The 16,052-nt window shown below is 34.2% G+C and overlaps 2 protein-coding genes and 1 pseudogene across 2 annotated transcripts; 1 reads left to right on the forward strand and 2 right to left on the reverse strand.

Moving 5' to 3' along the window:
* Positions 1–602: 602 nt before the first annotated feature.
* LOC137836111 (vacuolar cation/proton exchanger 3) lies at positions 603–10,044 on the reverse strand. Its single transcript, XM_068644961.2, has 10 exons — positions 9,263–10,044; positions 9,148–9,176; positions 8,705–8,901; positions 8,407–8,619; positions 5,947–6,078; positions 4,421–4,537; positions 4,293–4,346; positions 4,010–4,126; positions 1,878–1,971; positions 603–902 (listed from the first exon to the last, which is right to left on the reverse strand). Exons 1-10 carry the CDS (start codon positions 9,595–9,597, stop codon positions 892–894), a joined length of 1,299 nt encoding a protein of 432 aa, XP_068501062.1. The 5' UTR covers positions 9,598–10,044; the 3' UTR covers positions 603–891.
* Positions 10,045–11,151: 1,107 nt separating this feature from the next.
* On the reverse strand, positions 11,152–12,068 carry LOC137834556 (uncharacterized; annotated as a pseudogene).
* Positions 11,871–15,745, forward strand: LOC137836106 (uncharacterized). Its single transcript, XM_068644954.2, has 2 exons — positions 11,871–15,018; positions 15,136–15,745. Exons 1-2 carry the CDS (start codon positions 12,120–12,122, stop codon positions 15,489–15,491), a joined length of 3,255 nt encoding a protein of 1,084 aa, XP_068501055.2. The 5' UTR covers positions 11,871–12,119; the 3' UTR covers positions 15,492–15,745.
* Positions 15,746–16,052: the final 307 nt, after the last annotated feature.

Raw genomic sequence — 16,052 nt, forward strand, 5'->3', positions numbered from 1 at the left:
TAACCTATAAAAATAGGCATACCACAGCACTAGATAACCTCCTCAGGAGTTATAGGTTCGTAATGTTGTTTTAAATGCATTTAAGGTTTTTATTTTGAATTTTATCTTGTCTGGTGTTAGAATAATATTGTCTAAGTTTTACTGACTTTTTGGACTGAACGTCATCAACTACCACCCACCACCCAGCAAGCTTTCAAAAGTCAATAAAATGGTAATGAAACCTTAGAAATCCTTTTCCCAGTGAAGACGCAGCTGCATCCAGGTTTCATCATCGGTCTTTTCCTCCCGTGCCTCCATTCATTCATCTTACTCAAACTGCTACCATCTCCATCCTCCCCCTTAGTTTTCCTCTAACTTTTTCTTGCTTTTTTTCATTTCACAGGCCCAGTGCTAGATTTCTGTCATTGTATTTCATATGAACACATTTGACATAAAATATGTATTTCATATGAACACATTTGACATAAAATATGAAAAGTTCACTCACATTTCAAATTTCCAATACCAATTCCAAAAAACTGAAGATAAAAATGAACCCCTCAATATTGTCAAAAGAACACTGCAAACATCTAAATGAAAGAAAGAAAGCTTGACAATGATTGTTACTTTCAACGTGATTCATTAGAGATATGAAAGCCCACAGGCTACAAGATTTTATGGTGAATGAATTAAAACTATGAAAATAATACAGGTAACATACTCTCAAAATTCAATATATAATACAAGGCTGAAAATTTCCAGTACAACAAATTGCTCGTGATCACTTCAGGGGTTTCCGGGTCATGTTGAAAGCAGGTCGAAGGTTTTCTTGAACCCTTTCGAAATCCATGCTTCCTACGTTTTGGGTACAGAAAGTGGAACATTGACAACTACCACACCTACTCTAAATATTTAGTCATCACCTGTACCAGATTCCACAAACAGAGCATTAGACCAGGCCCTAACCATATATGTCAAACAAACAACCAAACATAATCCTAACTAAGTTTCGCTTTTTTATCAGCAAATAGCCTGATGTACAACTACCAATCATGGCTACACAGATTGAACATGATTAGATCTAGAGTCAAAATTGATTGGTGTGAAACTCCAAAAAATGAACATCCTAATATCATATCTAGAGGATATACTGTATTAACCAAATGAGAGGCCCCCTTACTTCTACCAAGATCTTAAAAATTGAGAACAATACAGAGCATATTCTGCAAAGATCAATTCATTAAATGGACCTGATAAACAAACTGCGATTAGCAACATGATGTGTCATGTCACTAAAATATATGGGTTCAACGACTTTGGGCTTGCAGAGGGAAAATTCAAGATACATTTCCAAGTGCTAACATTTGTTTGTGGGTGTGGGGTAGGGGTGTGTGTGTGGTGGGGGGCTGCAGTTCTATTTGGCCAAAGCTTTTGGAAATAAAAATTCCCCATGATTCTAGAATTTTATCTTTTCAAGAAAATCATTTCAAACTGATTAGGCAATAATGAACACCGGATAATAAAAATATTATATACTATTCTGGATTTTACTTAAGTCCGACAGTTACTCTGTTTAGCAGAATTGTGGAACTGGCAAATCCACTTTTGGTATAACATGTTCTAACCAGAAAGATGACATGTTATAAATCTGGAAGGGACAGAGCCCCAATATCCAGAAGTTCATATCATGTAACAAGCTATATACGTATCTTGAGAAGGAGAATGAGAAGGAGAAGAGACAGGTAGGCAAATACGTAAAAAAAAAGTCAAAAAACAAATTAAGCAAGCTTGTTGTGCGAAGTTTAGTAAGCGCAAAGAGAAATAGAGGAAATTCATCTAGATTCTTCCTCGTTATATAATTATTGTGAAACTATGCAGTATACTCCAAAGTAACTCACCACTTTTAGGGTCTACATGTACGAAAAAACTGGCGGCAACTATCAGATAACACAGCACAAGCATCAAGCCTTTAAAATAATTTGAGGTTCCTTCCTGCAAGTAAAAACAAATTAAAATGGTTGTCAAACACATTAACGATAGTGGTAATAACATTCCATACAATGGAATGAAAAACTGATGCCTGACATGGATTCCAATGATATCTTTCTCTCTTTGTTGATGTCATCTTAAAATTCACACATTTATAAAATATTGAAATTTTAGTCCCCATAATATAGGGTATTTTTCTTTTACTCCCTGCCATTAACTATAACTTTGATGACATCCTCATGATGTCATCACACAACACACGTAGCAAAATTATCACCTCAACAATTATGACATCCTTAAAAGTGTCACGTCAACATGATGTCGTCCAGGACTAAAATAAATAAAAAATGATATATTTAGAGACTAAAAAAAATCACAATTTTGTTTCATTTCAAAGATGGATGGGTTGTTGCTTGAAAGTGTTATATGAAGGATAGGATCGTTGACAACAAGTTCACCTCTCTATGGTCAGCAACTTGTTTCTTCTTCACAAAGTGTGGGGAAAGTAATATGTTTGAGCTTGTATGCGTCTTCAAATGTGAGAGGTTCAAGAATTTTGATAGTGGAGAATGCCGTTTGCAAGTATTTTAAATCTGCTTTTCTTTTTTGGGAAGAGAAAGTAATTTAATTTTAAGACATTATTTCAGACACAAAATTGCACAATTCAATTTAAACCTTAATTTTTTCTCTCTAACTTTGCTTGATTTACAAGCATTTAGAACCAGTTCATCGACTTATTTTGATACTTCTATTTCAAATAACTAAAAAATGACATTAACAAAGACTAATAATTACAAACTATTTTTTTTAAGTAGAAAAAAATTCACATGTAGTTTATTATAGTGAACTTTTGTTATAAAAAATTATCACAGTTGAAGAAAACGAAAAAAATGGTAAATTATGTTTATGTTACAAATTATTGATTTAATAATTTTCAAACGAATTATTAGAGTTAGAACAAAAATATTACCTATATTTTTAATGTAACACTTAAATATATTTTGTAAATATGTCACTTTTTATTTTACTCTTTCAAAAATATGCTATTTTTTTGCTTAAAATCTTTGTAATGTTTTTTGTTTTAGCACCTATCAATATTTCACTTTTAATTTTAGTTCCCACAAATAAAATAACTTTTAGTTTAGTCCCTATAAACATATCACTTTTTAATTTAATCCCTGGTGACATCATATAATGACATGTTAAATTGACAATTTTGTAGATGTGTCATGTAATCCCATTATCATCACATTACAAGCAAAACAAACTAAGGACGAAAACCATACAAAAAACAAAGTAGGGACCAAAATCAAAACAACCCTATATTATGGGACCAAAGAGTTAATTAAGCTTATTATTGTAGTAGATGGACTTTTCCTTGTTTCCTTTTGCCTCAGTTATCTACCATAACAACAAATTTCAAATGTAGAGAAACCCAATTCAAATAACACATATTGATGTAAATCGAGAATATGCCCATCAAATTTAATAAATTTACAGGTTGTGTTTATTAAACATTTAACTAAGATACCAAGACCTGCCTTTAAAAGAATTGATATAGTCAATTCTGGATTAAATTGGCAGCTCATTACTGTCTCTCTCTTCTGTTTTGATAGAGATAATTAATGTTTCTCCTCTCTACCAAGTTGAATAATTATTATGTAATACAACTAGTAACATCTAATACATGTGCCGATGTGCATAATGCTATAAAATTTGGCATTCACTCATACACACAAAGTTACTACTGATGCCTAGTTCTTTAATTAGATTTCGTAAGCAATAACAAAGTGACAAGAATCAAATTATTTTTTATATCAGACAATGACGAAGAATTGTGTTAATTCTGAATTTCCTAAATCTCCATACTCTCTCTTCAGCCACTTTTTATTTTTTTCACTCTACAATAAATTAAAACATAGGATTATAGGCTTGACTAAAACACCTTTAAAAGAGATCTAGCGTCCGACCATTAATTGCTTATAAGTTGGGAAACATTAACAACCACTACCAACACAAGTTAGAGGTAAGAAATCAATACCTGCATCATAAATGCAACTACCAACACGGTGATAAAAAGCGTGGCAGTCTCAAAGAGTTGAAAATTCAAGTCCATTTCTTTTCCCATGCACCATCCAACAACCACACAGAAGGGAATCTGCAATTTTCAAGAGAACAAGAATCATTAACTTTGTGCAATGATATACTAATTTTAAAAAGATAATAAACTCTAGTCCATTTCTTTTAACAGGATAGTTTATTCACAAAAGGATACACTAAATGTATACTCCAAATAACCATTTAATAACAGTTCAAGGCCATACCACAAACATAGATATCTGTGTAGACGATCCAATGGCAACTCCAATAGTAATATCCTGAGGAGAGATTGAATCCGTTAACAGATCAACAATATTCAAAGAATGAAGAGCAGGCTTTGAAAGGCACTTACAAGCTTGTCCTTTACGGCAAACATTATGGCACTGGCATGTTCTGCCGCATTGCCTACAATTGGAAGCAAGATGACAGAAATAAAAGCCACTGACATATTTAATGACTCAGATGCACCCTGTAAGAGACCAGAAACACAATAAGTTTATGAATCAACTTATAACACAGTTTACAGACAATAAGAATATCAGCGTTTCTGTCTGTCAACAAGGACAGGAAATAGATATTTTGTAACAGTACTTGATCCATATAATTAGATTAGTACAAATTAAGGCTACAAGGCCAGTATTATATATCACCATTATTTAAAATCTTATTAGTGGATAGCAGTATAAATACAACTTTGTTTTGAGCTCGGTAGGTACTTTGAAATCATAAACAATCCTCAATATCTTCTTCCAATTTAATCACCCAAGTTGTATCTCTAGGGTGATATCTACTTCATTAACTTCTCCATCATTTTGCAACATGATCACATATACTTATAGTTAGAACCTAAGGTACATCTCCGATTTACCTAAGACATTGTCCTCTTTTTTTTCCGAAAAATTACAATGCTTATATACACTATCATGTCCGATTTACATAAGGAACTTGCCATGCAGAAACTCTGTAACCTGCATGACCACCGAACACCGAATACCCTCAGTTATACAACATCAGACGGGGCAAACTGGTTGTGTGAGGATGGATAGTGGCTGGCACCCCCAAAATATGCCATTCTATCCTGAAACATAATACAGCTAGGGAGGATTTTTTTTTTTCCTTTTTTTTATTAATCATACATTATACTATTATAATAATATAAGATACTTTGTAATATTCAAAAAAAGAACAAATAAGGATATATTATACAATAGAGACAATAATCATATATAAATAGAATTATAATAAGTAGAAATTACACACACACACACAAATATATATATATATATATATTTCTCTACTTGTATAAAATTACAATGTGAGTCATCTAGCTATCTACTATGCTGCTACAACCGTTTTAAGGGTGGCCACTTCATGCCGCTATTGAGTACTAGTGGTTGCAAGAGTGTAAGAACTTTAAACACTCCATTTTGTTTCTTAGCTTCTATTAAATACTCGCATTCCACCACCAAGAATTATTATCTATTGGTCCAAGTCTTTTGATTCACCCAAGATTGCTTATTAGACATCTTTTTCAGATGAAATTATACCTTCATTATCTATTACCTTACAGCAATATTTTTTCTTAAAGGTCTTATCACCCTTCAGCTGTCACCACGTTCTTGGAATAGTAACTTAGTTTTCTATTTATGGCTCTAAAAATGAACATCAAATATCAAGACCTTATATTGCATGGTAAGACTCTTTTTGGAATCATCTTGCAAACTCTTGTATTAGAGCACCTTGCCAAAAGAAATCAACAAATAAAATGAAAGCATAATTAAGAAAAAAAAAATATAAAGGCTCAAACTCAGGATTCCAAGAGAATATACAATCATAGTAAATTAATGATCAAGAAGTTCTGAAATGATATAGCCATACCTGTAGGGCATCTACAAGGTATCCAGACAATATAGATACCCATGCTGTCAAAATAGCAAGCCAGGCTATTGCCTCCCACTGACTTAATTCAAGCTCTTCTTCCTCATCAGAATTTTCACCACTATCTCCTTCCTACATTATAAAGTAAGAAGATTATGTTTAAATGCACTGTTGAATGATATAGAAAAATGCATTCAATAGGAACCAATATACTGACGTAAATTCTTTGATATTTCGAAATATATGTTATGATTCAATATTCTGATCAACTTCAGAAAAAAAAAAATTAAACCCCCACCTGAGGGGTGAAAACATAAAAGAAAAGAAAGCTTTTTCCTTTTCTAATACAAGCAAAACAATGCTCCAAGTTGACATCTATCAAAATGCAAAGCCACCTTCATGGTAAAGTAGCAGATCTTGGACAGGGGAGTCATCCCCAACTTTTTACACTAATAAGATTTCCATAATATTCTCAAATGCTCTTTAAAGTTGTCTATTTCTTGATTATTAACTATGAAACACAAGGCGCGAACTCTTTCATGGACATCAATAGTTAACGCCACTAGAGTCTAAAATATAGGACACCAGACACCAGGAAACGGCATACACATGCACAATGCACAAAGAGAAACTTTAATACAATAATAAAGTATTAGATCTAAATTGATGGTATTTTCACTTCACCAAACCAATCTAGTATGTTTTTCCTATGACAACAAGCCTAAAAAAAGGGGATACAATATTTTTATTATTTTTTATTATATTTTAAGTTGACTTGTCTAAAAGTTAAAAAATGAATATTCTGTAAAATCATTACCGTTTGGCAATCCGGTGTTGGCTAAGTGTCTGAGTTGTGTAGAGATACAAGTGTCAAAGCCAACAAAAAAATGTTTTTTTAATTTGAAACCAAACTAGAAGTGTTTAAAGAAAAGGTGTCCGCAATTTGACACTTTGAACAAGAGAGATATTCCTGCTTTATAGATTATTAATAATTTTATGTCATTGAAAGAACATAGAGCATAACATTAACATCAGGTAAACTTTAATTGAAGTTGCTTATGATTATTATTATTATTATAGAAAATTTTACATTAATATTTTACTGGAAATTTTATCTTTTGATAACATTAATTCTTTATGAATGATTTTAAACATTAATAACACTTTTCCCACGTTAAGTATTTTATTAGTTAATTACCTTTTCAAACCATTAACTGTTTTGCCTTGTCAAACTAACTTTTTGCAAAACCTTTGTATCCTTGTCGAATACGAAGGTTATATAACGTGACTTAAACCTGTAAATATGTCTTGCATGTGGATTTTTCACGCAATTTATTTCTACACAGAATTTGAGCAAACTTTGCTAAGATTTTTGGGTAAAAATTAATTTCCTTAAATTTGTTGAAAATTTCATAACATTTTCTTTTGCTTATTTTCATACAAATTTTGTTTTGCATAAAATACTTAATATTTCCGACAATTTTCACAAGAAAAAGATGCAGATAAGTTCTCTAATTTTTTTTATTCAGTAGCAAACAAAGAAACAGAAGTCATAAAAAACAAAAATTGGGAAGTATTAATAATAATAAATTAAAATATATTTTAATAACACAAAAAGAAATTGATTAAGAAAATATTTAATATTTGAATAGTATAATGAAATGCTTAAAATCACCACCCATAAGGAATGATATTATCATAACAGTTTCATTTAATTTAAACATTATAAACCTTATTATTTTTATTTGACACTTCCAATTTTTTTTATTATACAAGCTCTGCCACTGCATCATGCAAGTTGCAAAGGAAGTTCGGTCACACCAATTAGATAGAGTCTGCTTTGATGAAACAAAAATAATGGTTGTGGCTGTGTTTCCATGGTCTTCGAGAGTCCACCAAAATTTGACTGAGAAGCTATACCTCACACCATGGCAATGTAGTCATCTTTCCCAGATCTTCATATTTGAAAATATTTTCCACACACTCTTTTGGTAAAATGCTTAATTAAATAAAATATTCGAGTCTAGCAATTGAAACAAAAACAATTTTCTTTCTTCTCGTGTATACATATCTTTCATCCACTAAACTCAAACTCGTATGTATGTTGAAGGTTTTAAAACTTTAACATGTATAATAAGGGTCTACTAGCAAAATGGTGACTGTTATATGTGTAATACTAATTAACACAGGGAAATGACAATGACTGGATAATTAAGTAAAGGACCATAGTTGTGACAACTAACACGAGCCAAATACATATTTATCTCCTTAAATAGTTGAAAACTAAAAATATCTAATTGCCACTACGCCTCGTATTCTCCTTGAGAAAGACAATGATAGCAAAACATAGACGGGCTTCACCCCAACCACATCACATGGTACATGTCATGATAATTATAAATCATAAACATGAGAGGAAAAGCAAAAAAAAGTTTACAAAAATGGGGCAAAAGAACTAACCTCATTAACTGGACTATAAACATTTTGCCGACTTCCAAGTTGAAAGAAAAGGTAGCTTGCATACGCCACCAGCATTATGCAGCTGCTAAATCTTGATAGAGACAACACTGACTTCCCTTCATGAACTTCTGAGTGAGTAAAGTAAAGCACAGCAGGAAACAGGATTCCCATTACAGCCATCAAGAGTAACCCAGAATTGACAACGGCAGCAGCCTGTTGCAAAGGCAAACTACAATGTGAAGCAAAACACGAAGAAACAATTACATGCACTAATCTTCACTAAGGTCATGAAATGTACCTTATCAAAAACCTGTACTTTTTGGTAGTGGGCAATGCCACCGGTAAAGAAAGCACAGCCAAGAACTAGAAGCATATTTGACAGGATAGAACCAAGTAAAGATTGCTGAACAACTCTTATCATATTGCTTTTCAATGCGTAAATTGATATAATCATTTCAGTTGCATTCCCAAATGTGGCATTAAGCAGACCCCCAACTGCGAATACCAACACAAGTCAGTTCAATCGACACGTACTCTGATGCAAGGCTTACACAGAAAAGGAATAAATTAATACGATAGAGCACGGTGTTACTTTAACGGTATGCGTTACTCGTTCACAACAAATAGTGTTTTATGTCATGAATCGATCATAAAGCATGATGCGTTATTGAACATAGTGAAAAGGTAATGTAAGATGATACATACAAGACTAGTTACTAAAAAAGGTACAACTACGTATACCTGTTGGTCCCGTGAAGAACGCAAGCTGCCTGGATCAAGGATTAGGAAATTGAGCGTGTTAGCGATGGGTTAGAGAGGAGATTAGCATAGATTTGAGTGGAGGAGTGAGACTTACTCGGTGGCATAACCGAGACGTTCGGCCAAAGGAGCAATACCCAATAAGGTGAAGAAGAAGACCCATCCATGGTGTCCGGTGAGATAATGAAGTAAAATGGCGAATGGACCAAAGGGAAGCAAGATGTTGATCTTGGCCTTGATTAAGACAAAGTATATACTCCTGCTCATGCGTCTAATGTTGAAGGCGGAGGAGCTCCGGAAATCAACAACGGTGGGCTCGAAATTGAAGGGACGGACTTTGGAGGCGGATGGGGAGGAGGCGAAGGCAGTGTGGTCGGGATCCTCGAGGTTGTCGAAAGGATCGCGCTCTATCTTCTCCTCCGCCGGACCCATCTGCTAAGCACAGGAGAGAAGAGCACAGATCCAGCAAGCAGAGGAGTCCACTCACAGAGAAGAAAAGAGAAGAGAAGTGGAATCTAGGGATGCGATGAGTGAAGAAGAAGAAGAAGAAGAAGCAAAGGAGCGAACTCAGAAATGGCAAAGACGATGTGATACGACACCGTTCAAATCATTTCCTGTTCGCGTTCGATGGCCGGCACCTACGCTGTGCCTGGCAAGTCAGCAGTCACACCTCCGAAGAACCTTCTGCGAAATCTCCTCTCTCTCTCTCTCTCTCTCTCTCTCTCTCTCTCTCTCTCTCTCTCTCTCTCTCTCTCTCTCTCTCTCTCTCTCTCTCTCTTCGCCAAATCTCAATGTCTTCCTTTCTCCTCCTCCTCCACGTGTCTTCTCTTGTTCATTACATCATTCATTCATTTTTTCATCCTTAAAATTAAATTTACTAAACCTATTATTTCTTTTCTTTAACTTCGTAAATAAACTAAATCAAAGGAGATTTCTTTCTATTCTTATCAGATGTGTGACTTAGAATAATCTAAAGTGGAATCACTTTTCTTTTGATTTGATGTTTCCATTTTAAACCTCTACACATACTATTACTAAAATCAATAATTATATTTAAGATATTCTTTTTCTTAAAACTTAAAATTCTATTATACTTTTATTTTTCAAAAAATATTTTTAAAAAAATCATTTCAATTTTTAATCTAAAATATTCGGTTTGTTGATGTCAGTCAAAAAAATAAAAAATTTCACTGCTAGAAGATACTCTACACTCAACTCAGTAAAATATAATAAGTATATTATGAGTTTTTTTTTTATATATGGTAGTGTTATTATTATTTAAAAATTTTAACTTATACTAATATGATATTAATATTTTTAAATATAAATATCAATAAACAATATGGTTCTAAAAGATAAAAAAAATATTTTTAAGCTTGACTCTAAATAATATGATATTATTAACAGTTTCTTAAATTGAATGTAACGATTGAAACTTCTCCTTTAAAGTCAATATTACTGCATTGTATTCTTAATGAAATCGTAGTTTTTACTGTAAAAGATAATATTTATAATTCTCTAGGATAAGAATATAATATAATTCTTTTAAAAACACTTTTTTTATAGTGGCTTTGATTTTTGGAAAGTTATAGAGTTTGAAAGAAACTAATGAGGAGCAGTGAGAGATATGCTAAGTTTTTGGATAGAAGCAAATAAGTAAAATGATAAAGTCGAAATTATTGAGATTGTGATACATATAAGCTTATAGATAAACTTTTCGACATTGACACGCGTCAACATTCCTCAAACTCATAATTTGATTCGTGCGTGAGTAATTTTTAAATTTTCATATCAAAATTAATTATATTAGTATTATCTATCGAACTAAATAATATTATTATTTTGTGTATTATAAATAAAGTTTAATTTACCATAAAAAAAATATAAATAGGACGGTGACAAACATTATAGCCGTTACTTCTGATTTTATTATAATTTAACTCTTTCAAGCAGAATCAAATTTATGTTATTTTCCAATTTCTCACCAAAACTTCAACCAGTAGATGCATTATTATGGTAAAATGTTGAGATTACATCACCAAATTTATGAATATCTCCATTCTCCACAACATAAGCATCTATCTACCTCAACCCTGTTTTCTAGAGTACAAAATTTGCAACACCAAACTTTGAACTTGGAAACATCTTTCTGCATAATCTCTGTTCCACAGGCTTCTCATGCAATACACCAAATCATCAGAATTCATAGAACATTGTACATACACATAATTTAATATAAAATGAAATCAAAACAAGAACTGCTTTATACAATCTATCAATTTCATTATCATACAACCATAACAAATTGTACCTTATTTAACAAAGTGCTGGTGTTGCACTGACATCTTGCTCCCTCAAATGTTTCCTTGGCTGTTGCAGATTGAATAGATCTTGCAGAGGGTACACCAGAACTTGTATATAAGGCTCACTCCCTTGAGACTTTGCCCCCACACCACATGCAACACTCACAATCTTGCTTCACTTTACACTATTTATAATAAAAAATTCAGATATACAATAAAAAATATGCATTTGACATTTCAATAAATTAATATTTTAATAATATTTAATTTATTTTTATTTTAAAATATTATTATATTATTATATTATTTTAATGGTTACTTTTTGGACGTTAAAGAAATCATTCCTAATGAAAAAAGAATATTATTATTACTGTTATTATATACTAGGTGAATGTGAATATCAATCCACTTAGTTGTTTGCATGCACCACTCTTGTTCTTGTCTTTTCTCTCTTTCGTTCACAAGTCAATAGTTCAAACTCCTACATACCAGTACATTAATGTGAATGCAACAGAGACCGTTTATTTGTTTCTGACAACATTAAATGACCCTTTGTCTTGTCCTGCCACATTCAAGCATGAGTGATAGTTCATCTCCCATGGCAGCAGTGCTTCACCAAGGTTAGGCCTTTATGCTTCTCTACCTCTAAAAATGCATTCCACCATCTTCACGAGGTGGTCTCTTTTCTTTTCTTTGTTCTTTTATGCTGTCTCTGCACTCACCTCCGATGGGGTCACCCTGTTGTCACTCATGCGCCGTTGGGCATCTCTGCCTCCTTCCATGACCACCACCTGGCTTGCCTCTGACTCCACTCCATGCTCCTCCTGGGTAGGAGTCCAATGTGACCATGCCCACCATGTCGTCTACCTTAACTTCACAGGTTATCAGATTTCTGGTCAATTGGGTCCTGAAATTGGAAATCTTTCTCGCCTACACTACTTAGACCTGACAGACAACAACCTTAATGGCCCAATACCTCACTCATTACAAAACTTGCACAGCCTCCGGTTTCTCAGCCTTGCTAATAATCAGCTATCTGGTGAAATTCCACATTCCTTGACTCAAATCCCTACACTGCATTTGGTTGATCTATCATATAACATTTTAAACGGGTCCATCCCCACCAGTATTGGGAACATGTCTGAGCTCCTGCAGTTGTATCTTCAGAGTAACCACTTGTCTGGGACAATTCCTTCATCCATTGGGAATTGCAGTAAATTACAAGAATTGTTTTTGGATAGGAATGAGTTGGAGGGTATTTTGCCTCAGAGTCTGAATAATCTCAATCATTTGGCTTATTTTGATGTGGCCGGGAATAGACTTACGGGTTCAATTTCTTTGGGTTTCAGTAGTTGTCAAAATTTAGTATTTTTGGATCTCTCATTCAATGACTTTAGTGGTGGCCTTCCCTCAAGCATGGGGAACTGTAGTAGTTTATCGCAACTTGTTGCTGTGAGCTGCAATTTGGTTGGGAATATTCCGCCCTCCTTTGGTCTACTCACCAAGCTTTCTATTCTATACCTTCCAGAAAACCATTTATCTGGAAGAATACCTCCAGAAATTGGAAACTGCAAGTCTCTGACAGAGTTACAACTGTATTCCAATCGACTTGAGGGAAACATTCCAAGTGAATTGGGAAAACTGAGAAAACTGGTGGACTTGGAATTGTTTTCAAATCAATTGAGTGGTGAAATTCCACTCAGCATCTGGAAGATTAAGGGTCTTGAGAGTCTGCATCTGTATAATAATAGTCTTTCTGGAGAATTGCCATTGGAGATTGCAGAACTCAGGCAGCTGAAAAACATCTCGTTGTTTAACAACCAGTTTTCCGGTGTCATACCTCAAAGCTTGGGAATTAACAACAGTTTAGTTCTATTGGACTTCACAAATAATAAATTCACTGGCAACATCCCACCAAATCTGTGTTTTGGCAAGAAGTTAAAGATCCTGACTTTGGGTATGAATCAACTTCAAGGTAGTGTACCTTCTGATCTTGGGAGCTGTACAACCCTTACAAGATTAATCCTCAAACAAAATAATTTTACTGGGCCTCTTCCTCATTTTAAGAGCAGCCAAAATCTCGTTTATATGGATATTGGCAACAACAAAATTCATGGAGCAATTCCATCAAGTTTGGGAAACTGCAGACGTATCACAGACTTGATTTTGTCCATGAACAAATTTACAGGGCCCATACCCTCAGAGCTAGGGAACCTAGTGAATCTTCGAACTTTGAATCTCGCTCACAACAACTTAGAAGGTCCTTTGCCCTCTCAGCTATCAAAGTGCACCAAAATGGACAGTTTTGATGTGGGGTTCAATTTCCTAAATGGTTCATTGCCATCAAGTCTGCAGAACTGGACAAGGCTAACCACATTAATTTTGAGCGAGAATCACTTCAGTGGGGGCTTCCCATCTTTTCTGTGGGAATTTAAAATGATTTCTGAGCTACAACTTGGTGGCAATCTGTTTGGAGGCAAAATTCCCATATCGGTTGGAGCAATGCCGGAAGTGATCTATGATTTGAATCTAAGTTCAAATTTGTTGACAGGTGAAATTCCTGTAGAGATTAGGAACCTGAAAATGTTGCAAACACTGGATCTGTCTCAGAACAATTTGACAGGAAGCATAGAAGTTCTTGGAGAACTCATCTCCTTAGTGGAACTCAATATTTCATACAATTCTTTCCGTGGTCTTGTACCAAAGACGTTGATGAAGTTGCTTAATTCTCCCTCGTCATCATTCCTTGGCAATCCTGGCCTATGCATCAGATGTTCAGCCTCAGATGGCCTGGCTTGCTCCGAAAGAAGCTCTATAAAATCATGTGATGACAAATCTAGTGAACAGAAAGGCTTCAGTAAAGTTGAAATTGTGATGATAGCTCTTGGATGCACCATATTTGTTGTTTTGTTGTTGCTGGGAGTATTTTGTATTGTTGTTTTTGGCAGAACAGCTGAGCAGGAAAACCATATCTCTACTGAACAGGGTTCTTCATCCCTTCTTAACAAAGTCATGGAGGCTACAGAAAACCTGAATGATCGGTATATTATTGGTAGAGGAGCCCATGGAATTGTTTATAAAGCTCTGACGGGTCCAGACAAAGCTTTTGCTGTGAAAAAGATAGGATTTGCTGCGAGCAAAGGTAAGAACTTGAGCATGGTGAGAGAAATTCAGACCCTTGGGAAAATTAGGCATAGAAATCTGGTCAAGTTGGAAGAATTTTGGATTAGAAAAGAGTGTGGTCTAATTTTGTACAGCTACATGGCAAATGGAAGTCTCCATGATGTTTTGCATGAAAGGACACCAGTACCAACCTTAGAGTGGAATGTCAGGTATAAGATAGCTGTTGGAATTGCTCATGGATTGGCTTATCTCCACTATGACTGTGACCCTCCCATAGTGCACAGAGACATCAAGCCTAGCAATATACTTCTGGACTCTGATATGGAGCCTCACATTGCTGACTTTGGAATTGCCAAACTTCTGGAACAGTCTTCTGCTTCAAATACTTCCATTTTTGTGCCGGGTACAATTGGTTATATTGCTCCAGGTAAGTCTAGTACATCATTATTGATTGGATATTTTGTTTCCCTCATAAATCAGATTCAATAAATGTTCTTATGGATTAAGTAACAAGTTTACATTGGGTTGTTTGTGACATGGACAGAGAATGCTTATACAACAACAAATAGTAGGGAGTCTGATGTGTACAGTTACGGGGTTGTTCTGCTTGAGCTGATAACCAGAAAGAAGGCAGTAGCAGATCCTTCGTACTTGGAGGGTGGTGTTGTGGTGGATTGGGTTAGGTCTGTGTGGAGGGAAACAGGAGAAATTCATCAAATTGTTGATTCATTCCTTTCAGACCAATGTGCAGATACCCATATAATGGAAAACGTTACCAAAGTGCTTATGATTGCTTTGAGATGTACTGAGAATGATCCACACAAGAGACCCAGAATCAGAGATGTTATTAATCAATTATCAGATGCTAATCCACAGACAAGAAGCACAAAGGGTATCTAACTATCTGTCATCATGCTACAGCTTCTACAGCTTTTGCAGCATGCATTTTACTCCTTCTCTCACCAATCCAATGCAAAATTAGCTAATGTTTAATAGTAACAACAATGGTAGCAGTGTTGTACTTTTTTTATATTTGAATCTTTGCTGCTAAATAGGTTATGGTGTGTGTGGTATCGTTGCTTACCTTGGTAACTTAATTTTGGTTTATTTGGAATGTTGGATGAATCAAAGTAATGTTCTTTAAGGCATCCACAGATCCAAGAGCCTTGCACACACAAGCTGCATCGATGATGAAAATAATAATAATAATAATAATAATAATAATAATAAGTACAAATAAAAAAAAAATAATAATAATAAGTACAAATAATAATAATAATAATAATAATAATAAGTACAATTACTGCTCTGCTAAATTATCATTTGATCTGACTGCTTACCTTCCTACACCCTCCATTATCTTCATTAATAATCATTATTTAAGACTAATTAAACTTGAATAATAATGTAGATAATGTGAAATACATGATATACTGAGCGGTTTAAATAGGAAAAACACAA

Source organism: Phaseolus vulgaris, chromosome 5 (assembly GCF_051622355.1).
Source record: "Phaseolus vulgaris cultivar YP4 chromosome 5, ASM5162235v1, whole genome shotgun sequence".
NCBI lineage: Eukaryota > Viridiplantae > Streptophyta > Magnoliopsida > Fabales > Fabaceae > Phaseolus > Phaseolus vulgaris.